We start from the raw sequence: 19,605 nt of genomic DNA on the forward strand, positions 1-19,605 counted from the left end.
CCTCTTCTATTAATCATAGAGAAATACTCTAACACAGTATACGTTTTATACAATAGTAATATGTTTCCCATTTAATATTCCTAAGTTATTCACTCAGTCAACATTATTATAACTAGATCTCTAAATAAGTATAACAGAGTGGGTCCTGAAGAGATAGATATCTGTAAGCATATAGGTCACAAGTAATCTTATCTTACTAAAGTATAATACAGAATAGAGATCAATGTACATATGTATCATGTCAAAAGGCACACATTTTATAGATTTAACAAAAAGCTCTGAATTAGTTTTTGAAGTACAGTTGCCTATATTCCAAATTTCTGTACTACTCAACACATCAAATATCAAATGCTAAACAGATTAAGACGGCATAATTTCAAGCTAAATAAGAGAAAATGTAAATAAGGCTGAAATACGGATCATGCTCACCTCACAATGCCTTAAACCTGATCTAAAAAATCTGAGTATTTGTGCAGTGCCATGGCATGAAGATCAAGATTTAGTCTAGAAATGGAGTTGAGAACAAGTCTAAACTAGTTCTTGATGCTACAGTTTTAAATGTGTGATATGAATAAATCATTTGTCTAGCAAGTAGATGCCATCCAGAATGGTACAGAAGCCCATGATCCTCAGGTAATAGATCAGTTGCTTTTTTGGATAAAGTTTTCAATTAGCAGTAATCACACCTCAGTAGAGTTTCATAGGCTATGGTGAAGAGACTTAACAGTTGAACAAAGGAGAGATGTTCAGACAGAAGTCTTATTAGCATTAACATTTGGCTGTGAGAAATTCCAAATGTTCAGGTAGAAACCAATTGCAAACCCTTGCAAGGTGTATTCGTAAAGTTCTTGTACATACCAACTTCATGATTTGAGTGTTTTACTTACTCTACAGATCTGAAAGTTAATAAACAGTCTGGGCAAGGAATGACACACAGATATTTTTCATTTACTAGTGAAGCATAAGCCAGGTTTCAGGGTTCAAAGGGAATGAAGATCCAGTTATAAATCGTTTAGTGTCCCTAGCAGTGGGAGAGCTATGCATGGGTGGAGAGGGGACTTAAGGATCGTGGTTTGTTCACCTGCCTGGCAGGGGGTGAGATTATGGGGTGGATAGTATGATTTGACCACCACCCATGTTTTGAGGATTGGAGGGCATGTTTGCTGCTGGCAGCACCTCTTGTGATAAGTGACAGATGCTAAGTCTGGAACAGTCCACTGCATACCCTCTTAACTCACAGAATCCAATCTTGGCTGCCTAAATGATGGTCTTTCCCTGTCAAACTTAACCTCTGTAATAGAATGAATGAGCTAATTGGCCTGAAAGAGGCTAATATTTAGCAGGTGTGAGGACAGAAATTAAAAAAAGAATAATCAAGCAGAGAGCGCATGGAAAAACTGAAGAGCTTTTGGCTAATATTGCATTTAGGAGAGAGAGGAAAAAAGCACTGAAAAAATACATTAGTGCAACATCTGAAAGGCTTGACAGTAAAAGGATGGCTTAAGAAGAAAATCATTAGTAATGAAAAAAATCTGTTATTTTTCTTTTAAGGAAGAAACCAGCTGTGTTAATGTTTGATGTCTCAATGGTAATATAACTCCCAGTCAGGTAGAAAAAACATGCTTGAGATGATATACAAGTCAGACTGTGGAATACTGAAGTGGAACTTAAGTGCAAGAGATGTAGTGCTCTGGTTTAGAATATCAGCTTATAGAAGAAGTCCAAAGAATTGTGCAGTATGAAATGTATACCATAACAGCCCAAAGGAAGGGTTAACATACCCATTTCTACATCATCTGTGGAGATAAGTTGGGTGCACTTTTTCACTTCAGAGAAGCTTTATAGCTACATGTTTTGTGGATTAGTGTTACTGCAAGTTTGGTTAGTTCTTGTAAACTTATATCCTCAAGAGAGTGATACCCAGTGCTCTCGTATCCTGATGATCCCTCATATGCAAGTCAAGAATTCAAAAGATTTGAGACTTAAGATGGTCACTGACTGAGAAGCGTATCACTGCACTTGTCCCAGCAGGAAAAATGATAATTCTGAAAGCACATGGTACAAGTAACCCAGGTTGGTTTAAATTCAGATCCTGATTGAAGATTATCTTGTTGGATGTCAACTAAAAAAATTCCAGGAGAAGTAAAGATAAAGAAAAGAAAAAGGGAATAATAAAGGGAGAGAAGGAAGTTGTGCTGGACAAGAATACTGTAGAGGCCCAAGAAGACCAGTATGTAGTACATATGCAAGATACGGCTTCAGACAACTTTGAAGAGAACATTTCTTAGATGCACTTTGAGGTCTTTAAAATAAGTGAGGCATTAGGTGATAGCATAACATGAATCAGAGAATGAGACATCTAGAGAAAGCACTGAATAATTATTCAGATATACTGGTAAGGTGCAAAAATCAGAAATGGAAATTGAGAGACTCTGAGAGAAATGAGGCTTTTCAAGAGGAATTGCTCCAAAAACAGTTTTATTTAAAAGATGGGGAGCATAAAGGGAAAGTCTGGGGTTTGCAGCCATCCCTGAGAGGCTGGAATAGAGAGATTGCTTCTTTTTTATGAAAACCAGTGTTCACTATTAGCATGATGTTTCACAACAAGCATTTTAACAGAGAGAGCATATTGTATTTTTTATCCCAATAAGTATTTTAAGAAAGCAGAAGAGACCAGTAGTTTGCATATGCAAAATTACCAACAGAAGATGCGGTACGGTTGGGGGGGGGGGTTAAAAGTCAGAGACCAGAATATTTGTAGAACATGACTTGTTCAACTGATACTGGACAAACAGTTAAAATAATAGCTCCCAAAAAGCTGGAAAAACAAATGCTTGAAATTATACTGCAAGTCAGAGCAGAGCTTGGAACAGTAAAGTAAGAGATGAGGTGTACACTTCTGTTTCCTTTGGTGTTCTAGTTTTTTGTTTTCCATGGGGGTTCAAAGACATTTATGGGACCTGATCATGTGATGGAACAGTTAAGCAGTTTACCATTTGCAATTTCGTAAGTAGGAAGATAGGGGTCAAGCTGCAGAGCCATTGGCAAACAGTGATAACCGAAGAAATAGGATGCCGGAAAAACTCTTCCCATTTGTTTGGAAGATATTGTTGGGGTGGGAGGCAGCACAAGAATGACCAGGAGAAGTGGTTTTGCACCAATTGCTGGTAGATATCAAAGGCGAACTGTCCAAGGAAGACTGAAGCAGAAATGGACTTGTAAATTACATGGGAGGAAATGCAGTGTGTCACTTCACTTTGTAGATGGTGGTATTGCAATAAAGTAGGCTATTGTGAGTAGTAGTGTGTGGATAAATACAACTTGGAGAGGAATGGATATAAATGTGTTTTTTTCTTGCACCATATTAATATGGTCAGTAAAAAGATCAGTAATTCTGACAAAAGTTTAAGTACAGTAAAGGTAAGTCTGCTGTTAATTTATATATGATTAATGGAAGCATTAATTCAGACCTGTCCACTGTACATATTTTGGAGAAATGTACATGTTTTTAGGCATGATTCTACCCTGTATATGATGTGCCTATTTTTGCACACAATTTTCTGAATCTCCTCTCCTCATGCAAAATTTTTGAAGCTCTCTAGTACACAGAAAAGTAAACTACATGGCAAACATATTAGTTGCACCAATAATTTAGAGAGGACACATCTTGCATCTCCCTTTTTCAGAAGCAAAATTAAATTAGCTTTTGTGAGTTTTGAATTGCAGCTCATTAAAGTTTTTATGCTGTCTCTTTGAAAATGTGCTTACATTTTCCCATCATTTTTGTTGCTCTATTTTTTAAACATGTTTCTGAGAAGTGAGAAGAGTTGCATGATATTTGGCATTCAGATTTTATGCAAATTAGATGCCATGATTTTTGGCTGGATGTACCTCCTTTTCTACAGTCTTTGTTTCTATTTTTCAGTGTCTGAAGGTTGAGAATGATTAATGATCTGCACTTGGATTAAATAAAACAGTAGTACTGTGATAAGGGGATGTGAATATGTGTCGGGTATGATTTAGTGAGCATTAAGGGTTTTTTACAAAAAAAAAACAATCTAGAGGTCGCCAAGTGTGAAAATTCAGCTCTTATACAATGTATCCAGTTGGAGCTGCTGTATAGGAAGATGCACAAAGTAGTTCTGAAGTTATATACAACTAAAACAACGAAGCACTGAATAGTTTGAAAGGGATAGCAAAGAACTGGTTTCTTTTAAATATAGAGACCTTTCCTATTATAATCTCAGGGAAAGTAAAATGTAGGGTCATGAAGGGTGCCTGTAAGCCTGCTTGGTTTATTTTGTGGTGCTTCCAGCTAAGAGACAGACACCAGATGCAGGGAGGAAAGTTCATTAAGGGCTGTCCAAACTTATTGAGTGGAACATAGCAGAATGCAGGGAAGGGATGAAATGTTAACCATATGATGGCTGCACAAGTGTGAAGCCCAAATAGAGCTGAATAGTATAAATGACCTGGAACTCAAAAGTAAAGTGCTTAGTGGAAAAAGTAGTTTGATAGGTTGTTTTCTGCACTGGAATGTAGTAGAGGTTGAGCAGGTTTGGATAGCGGTTTTATTTATTTTTGCTATATGAAAACAGGCAAGAGTATGTAGATGTGTGTATGTCTGTCTGAGTGGTTGGGAAGGAGTTCTCATGCTAGAATAGGTATTGCAGTGTGTGACAGTTTCAGTTTAAAAAAACATTTGCAGTATTTTTATATGGAATAATGAAATTCCAGTCACTGAATGAGAATACAGCTATTGGGGGGGGGTGCATCAAGAAAAGGTCAAGGAGTCAGAACTTTAGAGAGGAATATATGTGGAATGCATTTTCTATGTTAACCTGTAATGTGAATAACCTAATCGGCACGGAGAAGAGACAGTGTATTATGTTACACATGGAGGAGTAAAATGTAAATAGTGTTGCTGGAGATGCACTTAGGACTGGGCTTGTAATAACCCTTCTTGATTAAGAAGGGATTCAGAAGGTGAGGGGGTTACCCCACTTAATACCATTGGGTGGTGGTGATAGGGAGAAGGCTTCCTTTAGTAAAAGAGAAGGAAAAAAGAATGGCAGGGACGTTTTGTGGTAGTAAGGCGTAACCAATTTGGAAGTAAGGGGCTAGGGAAAGTTGAATATTGTCTGTGAAAATGAGGGTGTGTCAAGGGGATTTAAGGAGGCAGTCCAGTATAACAGTGGGTTAATTCTTAAAGAAGTACATGAAAGCATTTGGAATGGAGGATGTGTTGGTAGCTTTAGCAGCTCAAGTAGAATATACTTATCCTTTCCAGGGGTATAAGAAATTGAGTTAGATTGGGTAAGTATGTTATATCGCAAGAGCATGATCATCTACTTGCAGAAACAGAGGTACGTCAAATCACACCTTATCATACACCTACAAAAGTTAGGGCAAGGGCACAAGGAACTGGGAAAACTGTTGCTTCCCTACTTATTTATTGAAGAGGCAGGCATGTAATAAAATCAGGAAGTGATAAGAAAGAGGAAAGATGTTTCAGAAGAGAGGAGATTTTAGAGCTATGGTTGAAATAAGACGTGGAAAATGGTAATAGAAAACATTTTGAAAGGTTGGTGTGGATTAATGCACTGTAGAACAATTTATTGAACCTCACCAGGTATGTAGAGGAGCAACTGTGATGAGATGGGCCCGGGAGAGTATCTGACTGGACAATATGCAGAGGAGCAAAGAACAATAACACTTGGAAGTTGTTCTGTGACCATAATCCTAGAGTACAAAAACTTTTAGAGCAGAGGTTAAGGAATCAGAAAGTGGAGAGAGTGCAGTATTAAAGCTGAGTGTCTATATGTCCAGGAAAATGATAGAAGATCTCTAAAGGAAATGGAGACATTTATCTGGTATTTTATGGAAGACTTCTCAAAGCAGAAGAATAACGTGATTAGAAGAGGATTTTATTGGAGATATTTATGGTTAACCTAGGCTTGTAAAAAGGTGACAGAAGCTGAACAGTAAATTGTAAGTTGATTTTCAGTATTAAATCATGACTAGAAAGTATGTATGTCTGTATTAGCAAAAAGATTAGCAGTACTGTTGCCATACTTGATAAACCTAGATCAGTGTAGATTTGTAGAGGGGGAAGACCAACATATGACAACATTAATGGAAAGCTAATGGTTCAGAAAAATACAAAAGACTGGTAATTGCCATTATTACTGATAAGTCTAGATGCAGAGAAATGTTTTGATAGGGTGAATTGGGAATGTGCGTACAGTACAGGCTGCATTTCTATTTCATACCAAAGTAGATACAGAGTCAAGAGTAAGGGGAAAAGTGTGTGTGGGGATTTTGTCTGATAAACTGAGTTTGTATAGCGCAACATTGTTTCCTGTATAAATAAAAGGGGCAGGCATCTAAGGGTATGAGTGGAATAGGAGATGGGCGAAAAACAGCATTGTTTGCAGATGACATGATACTGTATTTGATGCATTCAGAACAAGGTGCCCCCTGTGTTGCATATTTTGAGACAATTCCAAATGTTTTTGCATTAGAAATCTATCTCTGTTGTTGTGCAACTATCGAATAAACTATATCCCTAAATGTAAAAAAGTACCTATTCATACCTTTATCTCCTTGCTCCCTCTTCTTCACTCACTTCTTTAGATAATCAATTTATCTTCCCTGACTATCTAAATATGCCATAATCCTATTTTTTCTCCCATTTTATATTGCAGTCCCTATTTGTATTATACAACGTATGTTTGATTTCTCTAAAATGACTAAAATTTCTCTAAATATTAAATCATTGTTGTACAACTATCTATTCTTAACTCATTTATTCATATTGGCTAATTTGGCATAATTATTTAAACTGTAGATGTGTTTGTATTTTGGAAGATTGTAAAATTATTTTTCTTAAGATGTTTTTGTATTTTGGAAGATTGTAAAATTATTTTTCTTAAAATGTTTTTGTAATACTTTGGAACTATTTTCCCTGGGCCTGCTGAAAGTGGGCACCAACTCAGTTGTTTTGTCCCAATGATTAAATGTCATCTATGTGCCCATGCATGAATTAGTTTAGCAATTTCTGTACCTTTTGGCTATGAAACTTAGGAAGGACTGTGTAGTGATGGAGATATAGGAGGAAAGTAACTGGAAGATAATCCTAAGGACAAGGGAGTCAGTCTTGCATCTCTAACTCTTAGCCCAAGAAATCTGGAGAAATTCAAAAATAATAAGGGGGGGGGGATCTGCCAAAAGTTGGGACAGATTTTAAATACTACTCTTTGAAAGTTGATGCAATAAAAGGTTTTGCATTCGCATGCATTTTCAGAAGGATATAAAGTCTGAAACTCAAAGGTCTATTATTTATTGAATTCCATGCTAGTGGTTTGTCAGAAAGCCAGAAAATTTGAGAAACAGAGCAAAAATATCGGTGAAAAATTTGGACAGTTGAGAGGCATGAAGGGAGTGGAGGTTTTTAACTAATAGATATGGATAGTAAGAAGTGGGTAGAGACAGTGGTTTTAGGCTCCTTTAATGTTGGCCAGGTGTATTTCTACCATCAGGATAAGTCACGGCAAGCAATAAATAAGGAGCTGAACAATTCTTTTTGGCAAAGGTGTTAGATCTTAGTGTATGATAAGAGGATTCTAGTAGTCAAGCAGTGGGTTATGGGGTGCCTGATTTAAATGAATACTTTAAGGCTGTATAATTAAAGCTAGTATGTGCATACTACAAGTAGAAAAGTATAAACCAATATGGAAAGAGATTGTGAAGAGGAGCAAAGTCTGGTAAAAAAAAAAAAAAAAAAAGTTACGGGCATTAAAAAGTGAGGAGCCTGTGCACAATTTTAGATTTTTAGGAAAAGAACTATAGTTACGAGGCATCAACCATTATTTTAAATTTATTTCCAAATATGACTTTAATAGTAAAGGTGTATTATACCTGACCTTATGTGATTTTTGTTCCTGTTTTTATGTTGGCAAGACGGATCGTTCTCTTAAAAAAAATGTATGCAAGTACATTACTGTGACATCAGTGGAAAAAGGGCAACCAGTGCCCTGTTTAGACACAAGACAGTTTGTAGCAATAATAAATGATTTTACTTTAGTATTGTAGAATGGGTAACTCCGAATCTCAGGGGAGTACCTTTGGAATACATTTTAGAACAACATGATAATATGGCAGGTAAGACTAAGTGCCAGTAAATATCCTGGGTTGAATGACACTGCTTTTATTAACAGTGCATTTGAACTACAGGCTAATAGGTTATCTAAAGAAAAAGAAAAGGGATGTAAGAGTTGGCATTTAAAAAAGTTGAGGTTTTCATTTATGTATTTACACAATTTGTCATAATTTTGTGGTCCAATCCTGCTATTTTTTAGTATTTTTAACATTTTTTGCTTCAATATTTCATTTTCACTGATTTTAAATAGGTATGTTTAAGATTTAATTATTTTATTGCTCACTTAAATATAATATGTGATTGGATAATTAAATGATTTGTTTGGATGAAGTCCCCACAATGTTAGGGTTGACGCATGTATTACAGTTTGAAGAAGACAAAGGACGAAAGTGCTTAACCGTTCATTAAGGTTTTGTATTTTGATATTTTTTGTGACTCAGCAGTGTTCACATGGTTTACCAGCTTTTTCTTTGGTTTGAGTGTTTTACATTAAGCTGGGGATGCCTTTTATTTGGTTTTAGACTAAAGCATGACATTAAGAGTATTATCTTGGAAAATAACAAGGCCTCATAGATAAAATTAATGTTTGTAAGATATTTACATGTGCAACAGTATGTAAGATGCATGCCATACTGCTGCAAGAAACACCTTTGCATTAATAGGAGCACAAAGAGCTGAAAAAACAAGGGTTTAAAGAAAGAGTATCCATGCAGAGATTAGGAGAAAGGGAAAAACTTAAACAAAAGGGCTCCACTGACCAAAGGAAGAACAGAAAAAAATGATTCAGGTATGTGATTAGAGATAACTAGATTGGACATGGAATTACCTTAGCAAATGTTTGTCTACCACCAAAAATAATGAAAGGAGAGGTAAAAAGAAATATTAACTGAAATCCGATTCCACCAAGGGATTTAGTAGCAGCTGGTGATTGAGACCTACTCACAAATAAAAAATGTGAGGGTCTCACAGCTACTTGTGTTATTCCAGAGAGAAGACTCCTCATACCTCTCAAGTGTACCTCATTACGAGGAACGTACCTCATTTGGGGTCTTAAAGTTCATGTTCCTTGAAGTTCTTCAAACTTCCACATTGAAAGAGTCTGTCACACATTCAGTGTTAGGAATTGTTTTAATTGAAATCCAGGATAAATAGAAATTAATTATATTAATTCGTTAAAAGATCTTCTTTATAAGTAAAACCAGCATATTTTAACCATCCTTCCTAGTTAAAGTTGTTAGTAAGCCATTAGTATGTGTTCCACATTTTGCCCTTTTGTTCCACATTGAGGGCTAGTTTTCCTCATTTTGGAGCTGGAAGGTTGAGAGCTATGAGACTCCTAGGCAGTTACCTGAAAATATATGGGTTGTCGGGTATATTTAGCATGAAAGGGACACAAGTTGAATACACTTTACTGCTCAGGTCGATATGGAACTTGGTTTAGATTAAATAGAATATAGCTAATTAGGAAGCATAAATGACTTTTGACAAAGACCCAGGCCCACACTAAGATGCTCTCCGACCTTATCCCTCTTTCCATGGAATTTAGAATGTGGAAGAAAACAAAGGGGCCCAGGCACTTGCTTTTTCAAGGCCCCAGTAAAGCAAAATAACCTGGACTGGAAGCTGTGTAAATTTACCTTTAAATGAGGTACTTGATCAAAATTTAGACCTATTGCTGACATGGGATGAACTTGAGGTCAGACTGGCAGGCAACATTAAAAATTCTGAGAATCAGAAATTGAAGGCCACTGATAATCGGAGGATGCCTATGCTAACTAGAATGAAGGAATTACAGAATAGGAGTGGATCATGGATGTTACAGAGCACAGGGAGCTAAAGGGGTCAGAGAATCAATTTGAGCAAACTTTAATAGAATGATGGGAAAGGATGCAACTTACAGTGAAGCGGTGATTATTTGAGAACACCCCAAAACTGCAAAAAACAACTAGCCAAGCAAGTGGTAAAAGAGGTAGAAAGAGTTATAATAAAAATAAGACATTAAAACTTGAAAGATTTATAACAAACACAACTCAATAGCTTAGGTTTTCTTAAACTGTTATGTATGAAGTTATATATAGCCCAGCAAATAACTGGCAATTGACAGACTAAAGTAGCAGAGTTTGAGTGAACTTGAATTGACAGCAGTATCTGATGAATATAGACACCAGCTATTGACACCTATAATGAGGGAAGAAGTTAAGAGGTTAGGTGATGGGAAATCACCATGGCTGGATAGTATACCCTTAGAAGTATGGAAGAAAGCAAAGGACAAAACTCTTGTCATTTTGGTATAGACTGTTTGACAGCATCTTAGCAGAAAGAGTAATTTTAGACTAGGAAAAAAGAACCATTGATTAGGAAGGTAAATCAATCTGGTTCATACCGTCTACCCTATTTCAGTACTAAACCATGACTGTAAAATATGTGCAACCATTTTGGCAAAAATCATGCCAAAAATAATCAGATCGATGCAGCTTCACAAAGGGTAGACAAATTTGGCAGTATATTTAGAATCATCAGAATCGAGAACTGGACGTTAGAGGGGGAACCACTGTTATTCTTAAGCTTATTTGCAAAGAACACATTTGACTGGGTACTATGGAATTATTTGTAGATAGTACTTGTAAGCATGGGATTACCTAGAGACTTTTTATAGACTTTATATACTGATATTACAGTACTTAAGAACATTATGAAAGAAGTTATGACTAAGGGAGGAATAAAACAGGGGTGCCCTCTCTCCCCTCTGTTCATGATTTATCTAGAACCACTAGCTCAAAAATAAGGCTAAGGGAAATAGGCTGAAAATTATATTGCAAGGAAAATAAATACGCCTTATTTGCAGATGATGTAATAGTATATCTAACACACCCAGAACAAGATGTCAGAAGCTTATTCTCACCTCTAAGGTGATTCACAGATATTCTAGGATACAAAGTTAATGACAGTAAAACTAAAGCAATAACTATAATTCACTCCACTACTCACCAGTTAGTATAGGAGTTTACATATCTTTGGGGAGTCGTCAAAAGATGAGGTGTTTGGGAATTTGGATAACTAAGTGGACAAAGGGTTCCCCTCAAAGAAACATGAAAATTCACAGAAGAGAACATTTTGTATTAAACCAAAAGATGGATGACCATGCCCATGGATTTAGATCACAAACTCCAAGCAGTAAAGATGATGATGATCCCATTGAATACTATATCTGGGCCAGGCATTACTGTACAGTGCAGGCGAGTAACTACAGAATAATCTTCAGACACTGTATGTGGGCCAGGCATTACTGTATAACGCAGGCGAGTAACTATAGAATAATCTTCAGACACTGTGTGTGGGTCAGGCATTTCACTGCAACACAGGCGAGTAACTACAGAATAATCTTCAGACACTGTATGTGGGCCAGGCATTAATGTACAACGCAGGCGAGTGACTATAGAATAATCTTCAGACATTGTGTGTGGGCCAAGCATTTCTCTACAATGCATCTTCAGACATTGTGTGTGGGCCAAGCATTTCTCTACAATGCAGGCGAGTAACTATAGAATAATCTTCAGACACTGTGTGTGGGCCAGGCGTTACTCTACAACGCAGGCGAGTAACTATAGAATAATCTTCAGACACTGTGTACGGGTCAGGCATTACTGTACAACGCAGGCGAGTAGCTATAGAATAATCTTCAGACATTGTGTGTGGGCCAAGCATTTCTCTGCAACGCAGGCAAGTAACTATAGAATAATCTTCAGACACTGTATGTGGGCCAGACTTTACTGTACAATGCAGGCAAGTAACTGCAGAAAAGTCTTCAGACACTGTGTGTGGGTCAGACATTACTGTACAAAGCAGGCGAGTAACTATAGAATAATCTTCAGACACTGTGTGTGGGCCAGGCATTACTGTACAATGCAGGTGAGTAACTATAGAATAGTCTTCAGACACTGTATGTGGGCCAGGCATTCCTCTGGAACGCAGGTGAGTAACTACAGAATAATCGTCAGACACTGTATGTGGGCCAGGCATTACTGTACAATGCAGTGACACAAATTAGACTAGCCTGTTTAATTCAAAATGCTAATAATAACATAAATGGAAAAAGATGACACTTGTGCAAGGGAGCTCCCAGTGAGGTGGTCCAGGAACTAAACTTCTTGTCCCAGGAATTAAAATTGGGAAATATCAAACCCTTAACTAGCATCAGTGCTAAGATATTATGCATTAAGAAATTGTTACCCTGGAGATTTGAACTGTGCACCAGTGGACTGCCAAAACAAAGCTAAATGTAGTTACAACCTTATAAGCTAGATAGATGGTGGATTAGGGGGAAAAAAGTTTATCCTGGGAACAAACTGGACAAGACAGAAAAAATATGTACTGGATAAAATTTTTGAAACAGTTTAATGGAGATCTAAGTAACAGAGGAGCAATGGAAGGACATTTGTACAGCTTCAAAGTTTGCCACTTTGTCTTGGAAATTTATTATATTTGCCTCAAAGTACTTGCATAATTAGCTTTACATCCCAGGCGGGCGGGCTGGCCAAGATATTTCCAGCAGTTAGTCAAAAGTGCTGGAGATATGACCAGGCACAGAGAGGAAATCAGTGGCATATGTTTTTGAGTTGTAAAAAAATGGATACATTTTGTCAGGACGTAGTGTACCTAACTCAGTAGAAAAAAAGGCAAGCTTGCTGTTCTGAAAGTAAAGAACAAACAGACAAAGCATACAAATTAAACTAATTGTAGTTATTGAATTAATTTTGGCAAAGGATGTTCTAAGTGTGAGGCGCGTTGAATATTAGAGGAGAGAGAAAGTGAGGCACATTAAATTTTTCCACAGAAGTCATTTATTTAGACTGTTGCATTTTCTTGTAAACATTAAAACTTTGTACTGTAAATGCAGAAAAAGAAAGTATTTCCTAAAATAAACCAAAAGATTAGCACTTTCAATGGGTTTACATGTAGAAGAGGATTCTTGAAGCTAGAATTCCTCTTAGGATATGTGTGGATATATGGCAGCTGAGCAAATTGGTAAGAGAAAAATGTTGGACATGATAGAGTAGTTTAGGAGTAATTTGAAGAAAACTAAAATACTTGGCAAGGAAAGCTGTTCAAATGTCTACATTTCATTGGCAAGTATCTTTTGTATATGCTGAAGCAAATCTGGCCAGTGTCTTGTATACAGTTACAAGCTTGTCTAAGTCCCGTTATTCAGGTGGATGTTAAAAAAAAAAAAAAAAAAAGTGAGACAGCTTGACAGATAATTTTTATATGCAGGAGGGTGGTGGTAGAGTGTTGAATCAGTTGAATGCTACTTAATATGTTGTATGGCATTAGATTTTCTTGCTTGAGCTGAAGTGTATGATTGATCTAGATTTCTAAGGAGAAAAAGACCCATTTGGAGTTCATTTTCTGTCTTAGAAGCTCTGGGAACTTTAAATAATATAGCAGACACATGAACATGTTTAGTGATTTGCAGATTTCTACAGACCTGACAAATCTGAGGTATGAAAACCAGGAAGAGCGAGGGTCCCACTAATGACCTTTGAAATGTTCTCCACGTACTAAATGTGCTTGAGAGGGACTGATTACATCTAACATGGAACTGTCTTACAGCACTGCATTCTTTGACATTGTAGGGAGTGTAGGCCCAGTATGTAGAATTTGGAGAACAAGACTTTGTAGAGCAAGGTGTCAAAAGCCTTGCGGAAGTCCAGGAATAAGCCATTGGTAGTCCACTTTATTCATCACTATGTATGTCACTTTGTTCATTTGAACAAGAGGCATGTTTGGTCCTTGTTTAGTGCTGGTCCAATACTAAATAAATGAATAAAATAATGCATTGAATTTAAGCTGGTATTAGGGGCTGATATAATTAGAGAAGATTAAAACAAAATGCAGCAGTGAACTGGCAGTAATATCAGAGTTGAATAAATTTGTTTAAAGAATATTGCTTTCATATATGAAAGAATTTTGTGCTTTTCTAGTAAGGGAGCTGGCAAATCCTTTTGGGACATGGCTTTTTTGAGTCTCGCATATCTGTGAATTTAGAATCTGTACAGTGCGACTTGGATGAATTAATATTTGTGGGAATTCTGTGTACAACAGAAGTGGTGGGGGGAGTATTAATCTGTAGGTCTTGCTTCTTCCACCGCAAAGGTGAGGCTAGGGCAGGCTATGCAGTAAACCCTAAGTGTGATCCCACCTACAAGTAAATGCATTCCAGAATATTGTTCAGGCAAATTGGGAGCATTCAAGTTTCAGTCTTTTGCCCTCAAAGAAGTCTTGTGTATCTTTGACTATGACAAGTCCCCATTTTTGCCAGATGATCACAAAACTGGGTGGTTGGCTACCCAACAACACACATCTGTGTGAGAGCTTCTGTTCATCTTGCAATGCATTTTCAGTAAACAAGTTAATCATCAAGGAAGAGAGCAAAACTTGTGTGCAGTTATATTTTACTCATTTGCCATTATTGATCATATTCCTGTTTCCTAAGTAATGCCACATTTTTTCATTAGCAGTAGTCTGTCTTCCAGGGGATCAGAAAACTACATGGGCCAGTAGCAGCCACACTGGAAGTGGTTTAAGGGTGTCATGCTGCAGAGGATTTACAGCCGTGACAGCTGGCTTCTGGTATATAACTATTGGGAAGCAATGCATCCAGTTTAATATCCATATGGTTGAGTGACACTTCAGAGAAATGAATACAATCAGCACTGAAGCTTTGAAAGGCACTGCCCACCCCATGGCAGAGATGTATCAAAAATAATTATTGTATCTGTGCTTGAGGAATGTTTAGTAGGCAGTAGTGAGCACAGCACTCCCCCACCCCCACCCCTTTGCATGTGGTCTTGTGTAGAGCTATTCCTCAGTAGGAAAACCAACTGTTTTTGTGGCCGCTGTTATTGTCTGACAGCTTCATTCATTCCATCAGACATCTCTTAGATTTTTACCATTCACATATTCACTTGGAGGGGTTTATGTATTGGAGGACCGATTACAACATTGTTGGGCATTTATTTCATAATTCATTATTAAAGCTGTCTATAATAAGTTCATGTCCTTTTGGCCAAAATAATTTCATAAAGCAGTTTGTAGTGGCTGCCTTTGGATTGATGGCATGAAGTATTTTGACAAGCAGAGGTTCTTCGAAGTTGTCTTGTGTATCCCCTCCAATTTTTCAAGCATCCTTCTGTTTGAAGAGTCTTGATGAGAACTGAACTTGGAAAAAGTACATGATTGTGTGCAGTTCTGATACTAGTGCTTCTCTTTCATTACTAGAAATTTGGTGACCTAACTGTAGAGCAGATTGAAAGGATGCGGTGTAGACATCGAATACGTGTGTTACAGAACCATGAAGATACTACAAAAGAAAATGTGGTAAGTTAGTGAAACTGCTTCACTCTGCAGTTTGTGTGTTGTAATGTGAGAAATGAATGTTCTTTTTATAGATTATTTACTTTAGTTGAAATTCACATGATGCCAACTACAGCCTTAGTATTGTAAAAATGTATTTTAATATTTGCTCTAAAGCAATCAATACTTTTTTCATTTATTCTCATTTAAAGCTTCGAGTTGTTGCACCAGATGTTTCTTTTGATCCCGAAGATTTAGAGCAGATATATGAACTGTTTAAGGTAGGTTCATTTGTGCAAACCTTAATTTTAGTTTTGGTGAAGGGCAAGTGACAGTAAATAAAGTTTCATCACCTTTTTTTTTTTTCTGGTCAATGTTAAGCTTCTTAAGTGAACCTCAACTTTAAGTAAAGTGTCATCTGTAAACATTTTCCTTGGTTTTTCTTTTGCAGAGTATGCAGTAGCACCTTCAATGGCAGTGCACATGTGTGGATTCAGTTGTCTAGCAGCGAGACATCTCCCTGTGTGTGGTACATTTGGTTGGGGACACATGCCGCACAGCTTTACTAACCAAGTGCATGAGGGCAGAAGTAGTAATGAGTGTTGTGTTCCGTGTACAGTATAAGCTTATGTAATTACAACATGTATAAGTGGGCTACAGCATGGAGGAAATCCTGCATGCTACTGTAGTCATATTTATGCTCCAGTATGTATTTTAGGTAATGTTACCTACATACTGTGAAGGGGATAGTGGTCTACACACAAACACACACAAACCAATTATAAAGGCACTACTCAATGTGCACTGCATTTTTACTGCCACTGACATGCCCACTGGCCAGCCTGCTGCTGATACCTGCCAATACCGTCTGTTGTCTCATGTTGCCTTTTGGGCTATGCACATTACTTTCCCACTGTGCATTTGATTATTGAAGTTGTGGGCATGGCATGAAGGTCTTTTCTTTATCCATAGGAAATTCGCTACAGCTATATTTCTCTGAAGCTGAATGTCACTTGAGCCATGTGCCCCAGCCAGATGTATCACAGGGAAATATCTTGCTGCCTAGCACCCGAACCTGATATGTGTAATTGTATAGCTCCAATGTTGTTCATAGAATGACTTTTTAGAAATTGCAAAGCTGGTCTCACATTCCTTTCCTTAGATGTCGTATTACTTAGGATAGGAGAGTAAGTGTCAGAACTGCAAGTAAAGCCTTTGACGTGTTGCTCCAGTAAAAGCTGGCCCTGGTATGTAGCTGCCTTCAGTACTGCTGTTTTCACAGTGTATATCAGAAACTTGGTGTTAACTTGGGTCAGCTGTGATGGCAGCATTAATAACTATGCAATTATGCGTGTTGTTACAACTCGCCTATTGTTGCTACCCTTATAGTTGAACTCTATACCATTGCTTACACACTGGCTACACTATGACTGCGTCCTCTTTTAGCCCAAGTGCTGGTGCATGCATTTTTGTTTGCACTGCAGCTTGTCTTTGTACATTTTCAGTGTGACTGTACATTTGCCTGCTGCTGATTCCAGTGTTACTGCCTTCATGTGTGACCATTGTGCTTTTGGATTTCTATGCTTGCCACCCTTTCACCAAATGCAGCTGCTTCCACTGCTAATTCTGGTGTTGCTGTCATTGTCCTTGCAGATAACTCAAGTGCTGCTGCCTTTCAAAAAGTGTCTGTGCCCATAATTTGCTCATGAAAAAGGTCTGTACTCGCATTCTATCCTAGTCAACATATAAAATAAAATGGTGCACATTATGAGGCATGTTAAACATTTTAGTTCTAAAATAGTCTTTTGTACCATAGACAGACAGTTTACAAACTCTCCAATCATATCTTAAAGCTTAAATTCATAATTATTAGTGCACATTATAAAATGTGTCCCTACTCAGTCCTGCTGTTTTCTTGCTTTCGTTTTCAGGGTTGATCATTTGTCACATATTTTGTCCACTTCTCAAAACATCGTACTGGACAATTTACAAAGATTGAGAGATATGGTTAGCCCCAGTGCCATGCTCGTTGCTGACTGCATTCATGTTGCTTTCAGCAGTAGACCCCATAGTCATCCCTGTCTTTGTAGACTATACCTTCACATCAGCCTTTGACACTGCTTGTATTGGCTTTAATGTTTGCCTTCAATGCTTATTTTACTGCTCTTATCGTTACACAATGTAAGATTACTGCCTTCATACCTTTATGCCCATTGGAGGCTTCACTTGTAGCCAGAATTCATCTGCCTCATTATCTAGCTGTCATCGTGTGCTGATCATTTTGCATTGATTTTCGATTAACATGTTCTAGGTCTTCCACATAAAATCTGATCAAAGAGATGGCAGTGTAACTTGTGCTATTTTTGTATGGCAGCCAACTATGTTTGAATACTCCAGTATATTCTTTGTGGGGTTTTTTTCAGCAAATTAAAGTTTTCTGTCAACATTTGCTACTTGTGGAATTACATGTTCATATTATACTGTCATTTTGTAAGCCACTTGTCTTGGTGATTTTGGTGGTAGCAAGTTGAGAAGGGTAGCCAAATTTTCCTGTCCCAAGAAACTGTTTCCAGATCATCCGCTGGGATCCCTAGGCATTCCCATACAAGCTGAGAGATATAATCCTTCCAACATGCCCAAGGTCTGCCATATAGGGCCTGCTCCTAGTATGCTGTTTGATATGCAGGCCGTGGGAGGTGCCCAAGGGCATTCTCCCAAGGTGCCAAAACCATTTGTTCTGATGTCAGCCCAGAAGTGTGGTGACTAAAATACAGATATTCTCCTAGTTGCCAAGCTTCTTTGTCATGGTGGCTGACCCCAGCTACCCCAAGAAAGAACATTATTTCTGCTGCCTGTATCCATTGAGGATGAGTATAGATTGACTGGTAAATTCAGAGCTTCACGTTATTACCCAGCTGTGATTACCCCCACCACATTCCAGTGTAGTTCTTGTAGTAGAGTTGCCACTGCATCAACCCGTTGATCAGTCTGTACAGCTTCTATGCCATCACTTGTGAAAGTCTCCATTGTACTTGAAACATCTTTATACCCTGAGGTTAGCTACTCCTTTCTCACCTGAGAAGAACAAAGCACTCTCATCTGGGTGAAAATAAATAACCTCTGATTTGGAGGTAATAGTTTTTACATCAGCCTCTTCACACTCCTCAGCAAGTCACTCTTGTGCACACTGGGAGGTCATAATCTCTTCTGGCTAAGAAAGCATCATCTGCAGACCACAAAGACTGAGCACTCGCATCATCTCACTGTATACTCTGCAGATCTTAGCTGCTCCTTTATATCCAGTCTATGGCAGTGAAGACTGAATGAGACAAAGCCCATTCTTGGTTGTTTACTATGTGAAAAGATGGATTATATAAGTACTATGTAAGAAATTTCTTATTTTGATAAAGTAATCTTAATATTCATCAGACATTCTTTCCGTTTCCCTTTTCAAAATTTGTTGAATGCAAAATCCACAGTCAAATTTCAGCTTATAGCTTTTTCAAAACGTTATACAGCCTGTTGGGGGAAGAGTACCTGAGAACCCATTTTCAGATCTGCATTAGCACTGCTTCTTGGTGGGTACAGGTTTCTGAAATCCGAATTAAATACTTATGAATGACTTTTATCAAAAACAATGACTTGTGCAGTGAGATGATTTTTAGTAGACTCTTCTCTTTTAATCCTGTAAATTACATTGGACGTAAGAAAGTGAAAAATTAATTTTTTTTTTTTTTTTTTTTTTTTTTAACTGTGAAACATTTTTGTGTTAAGATTATTTATCCACATCAGTACCACAACTTGCAAGATACCATCTTGTGTTGCCACAGCAAGGATGCTTGTCCTAGGGTCAGTTAAACAGAGGTAATGCACGCTGATGTCCATTTTTAGCTCCACACATTAGATTGTCAGTGTTGAAGCTGCCACAATGAGAAATTCCTGCAACTGCATTTATAGCTCTGATGTTATTCATGTCACACTATTCCTCACTTTTGGGTCTTGGATCTGACATTGGATCCCAGCCAGCAACTTTATAGACAGCTTTTAGGCTCAAGCTCCTCCTACTTCCATGATCCCTTGCTGCCCTCTAA

The 19,605-nt window shown here is 37.6% G+C and overlaps 1 protein-coding gene across 1 annotated transcript in view; it reads left to right on the forward strand.

Annotated features, from left to right (window-relative positions):
- Positions 1 to 19,605, forward strand: part of TBC1D8 (TBC1 domain family member 8) — a gene marked incomplete in the record, with an annotated part of 2,215,010 nt that overhangs the window by 1,231,854 nt on the left and 963,551 nt on the right. The window contains 2 exon segments of the mRNA XM_044071089.1: positions 15,440 to 15,538; positions 15,727 to 15,795. Of these exon segments, the coding sequence (XP_043927024.1) occupies positions 15,440 to 15,538; positions 15,727 to 15,795 (168 nt within the window).

The sequence above is a fragment of the Protopterus annectens genome, chromosome 5.part0 (assembly GCF_019279795.1).
Source record: "Protopterus annectens isolate FY-2018-M chromosome 5.part0, PAN1.0, whole genome shotgun sequence".
Lineage (NCBI taxonomy): Eukaryota > Metazoa > Chordata > Ceratodontiformes > Protopteridae > Protopterus > Protopterus annectens.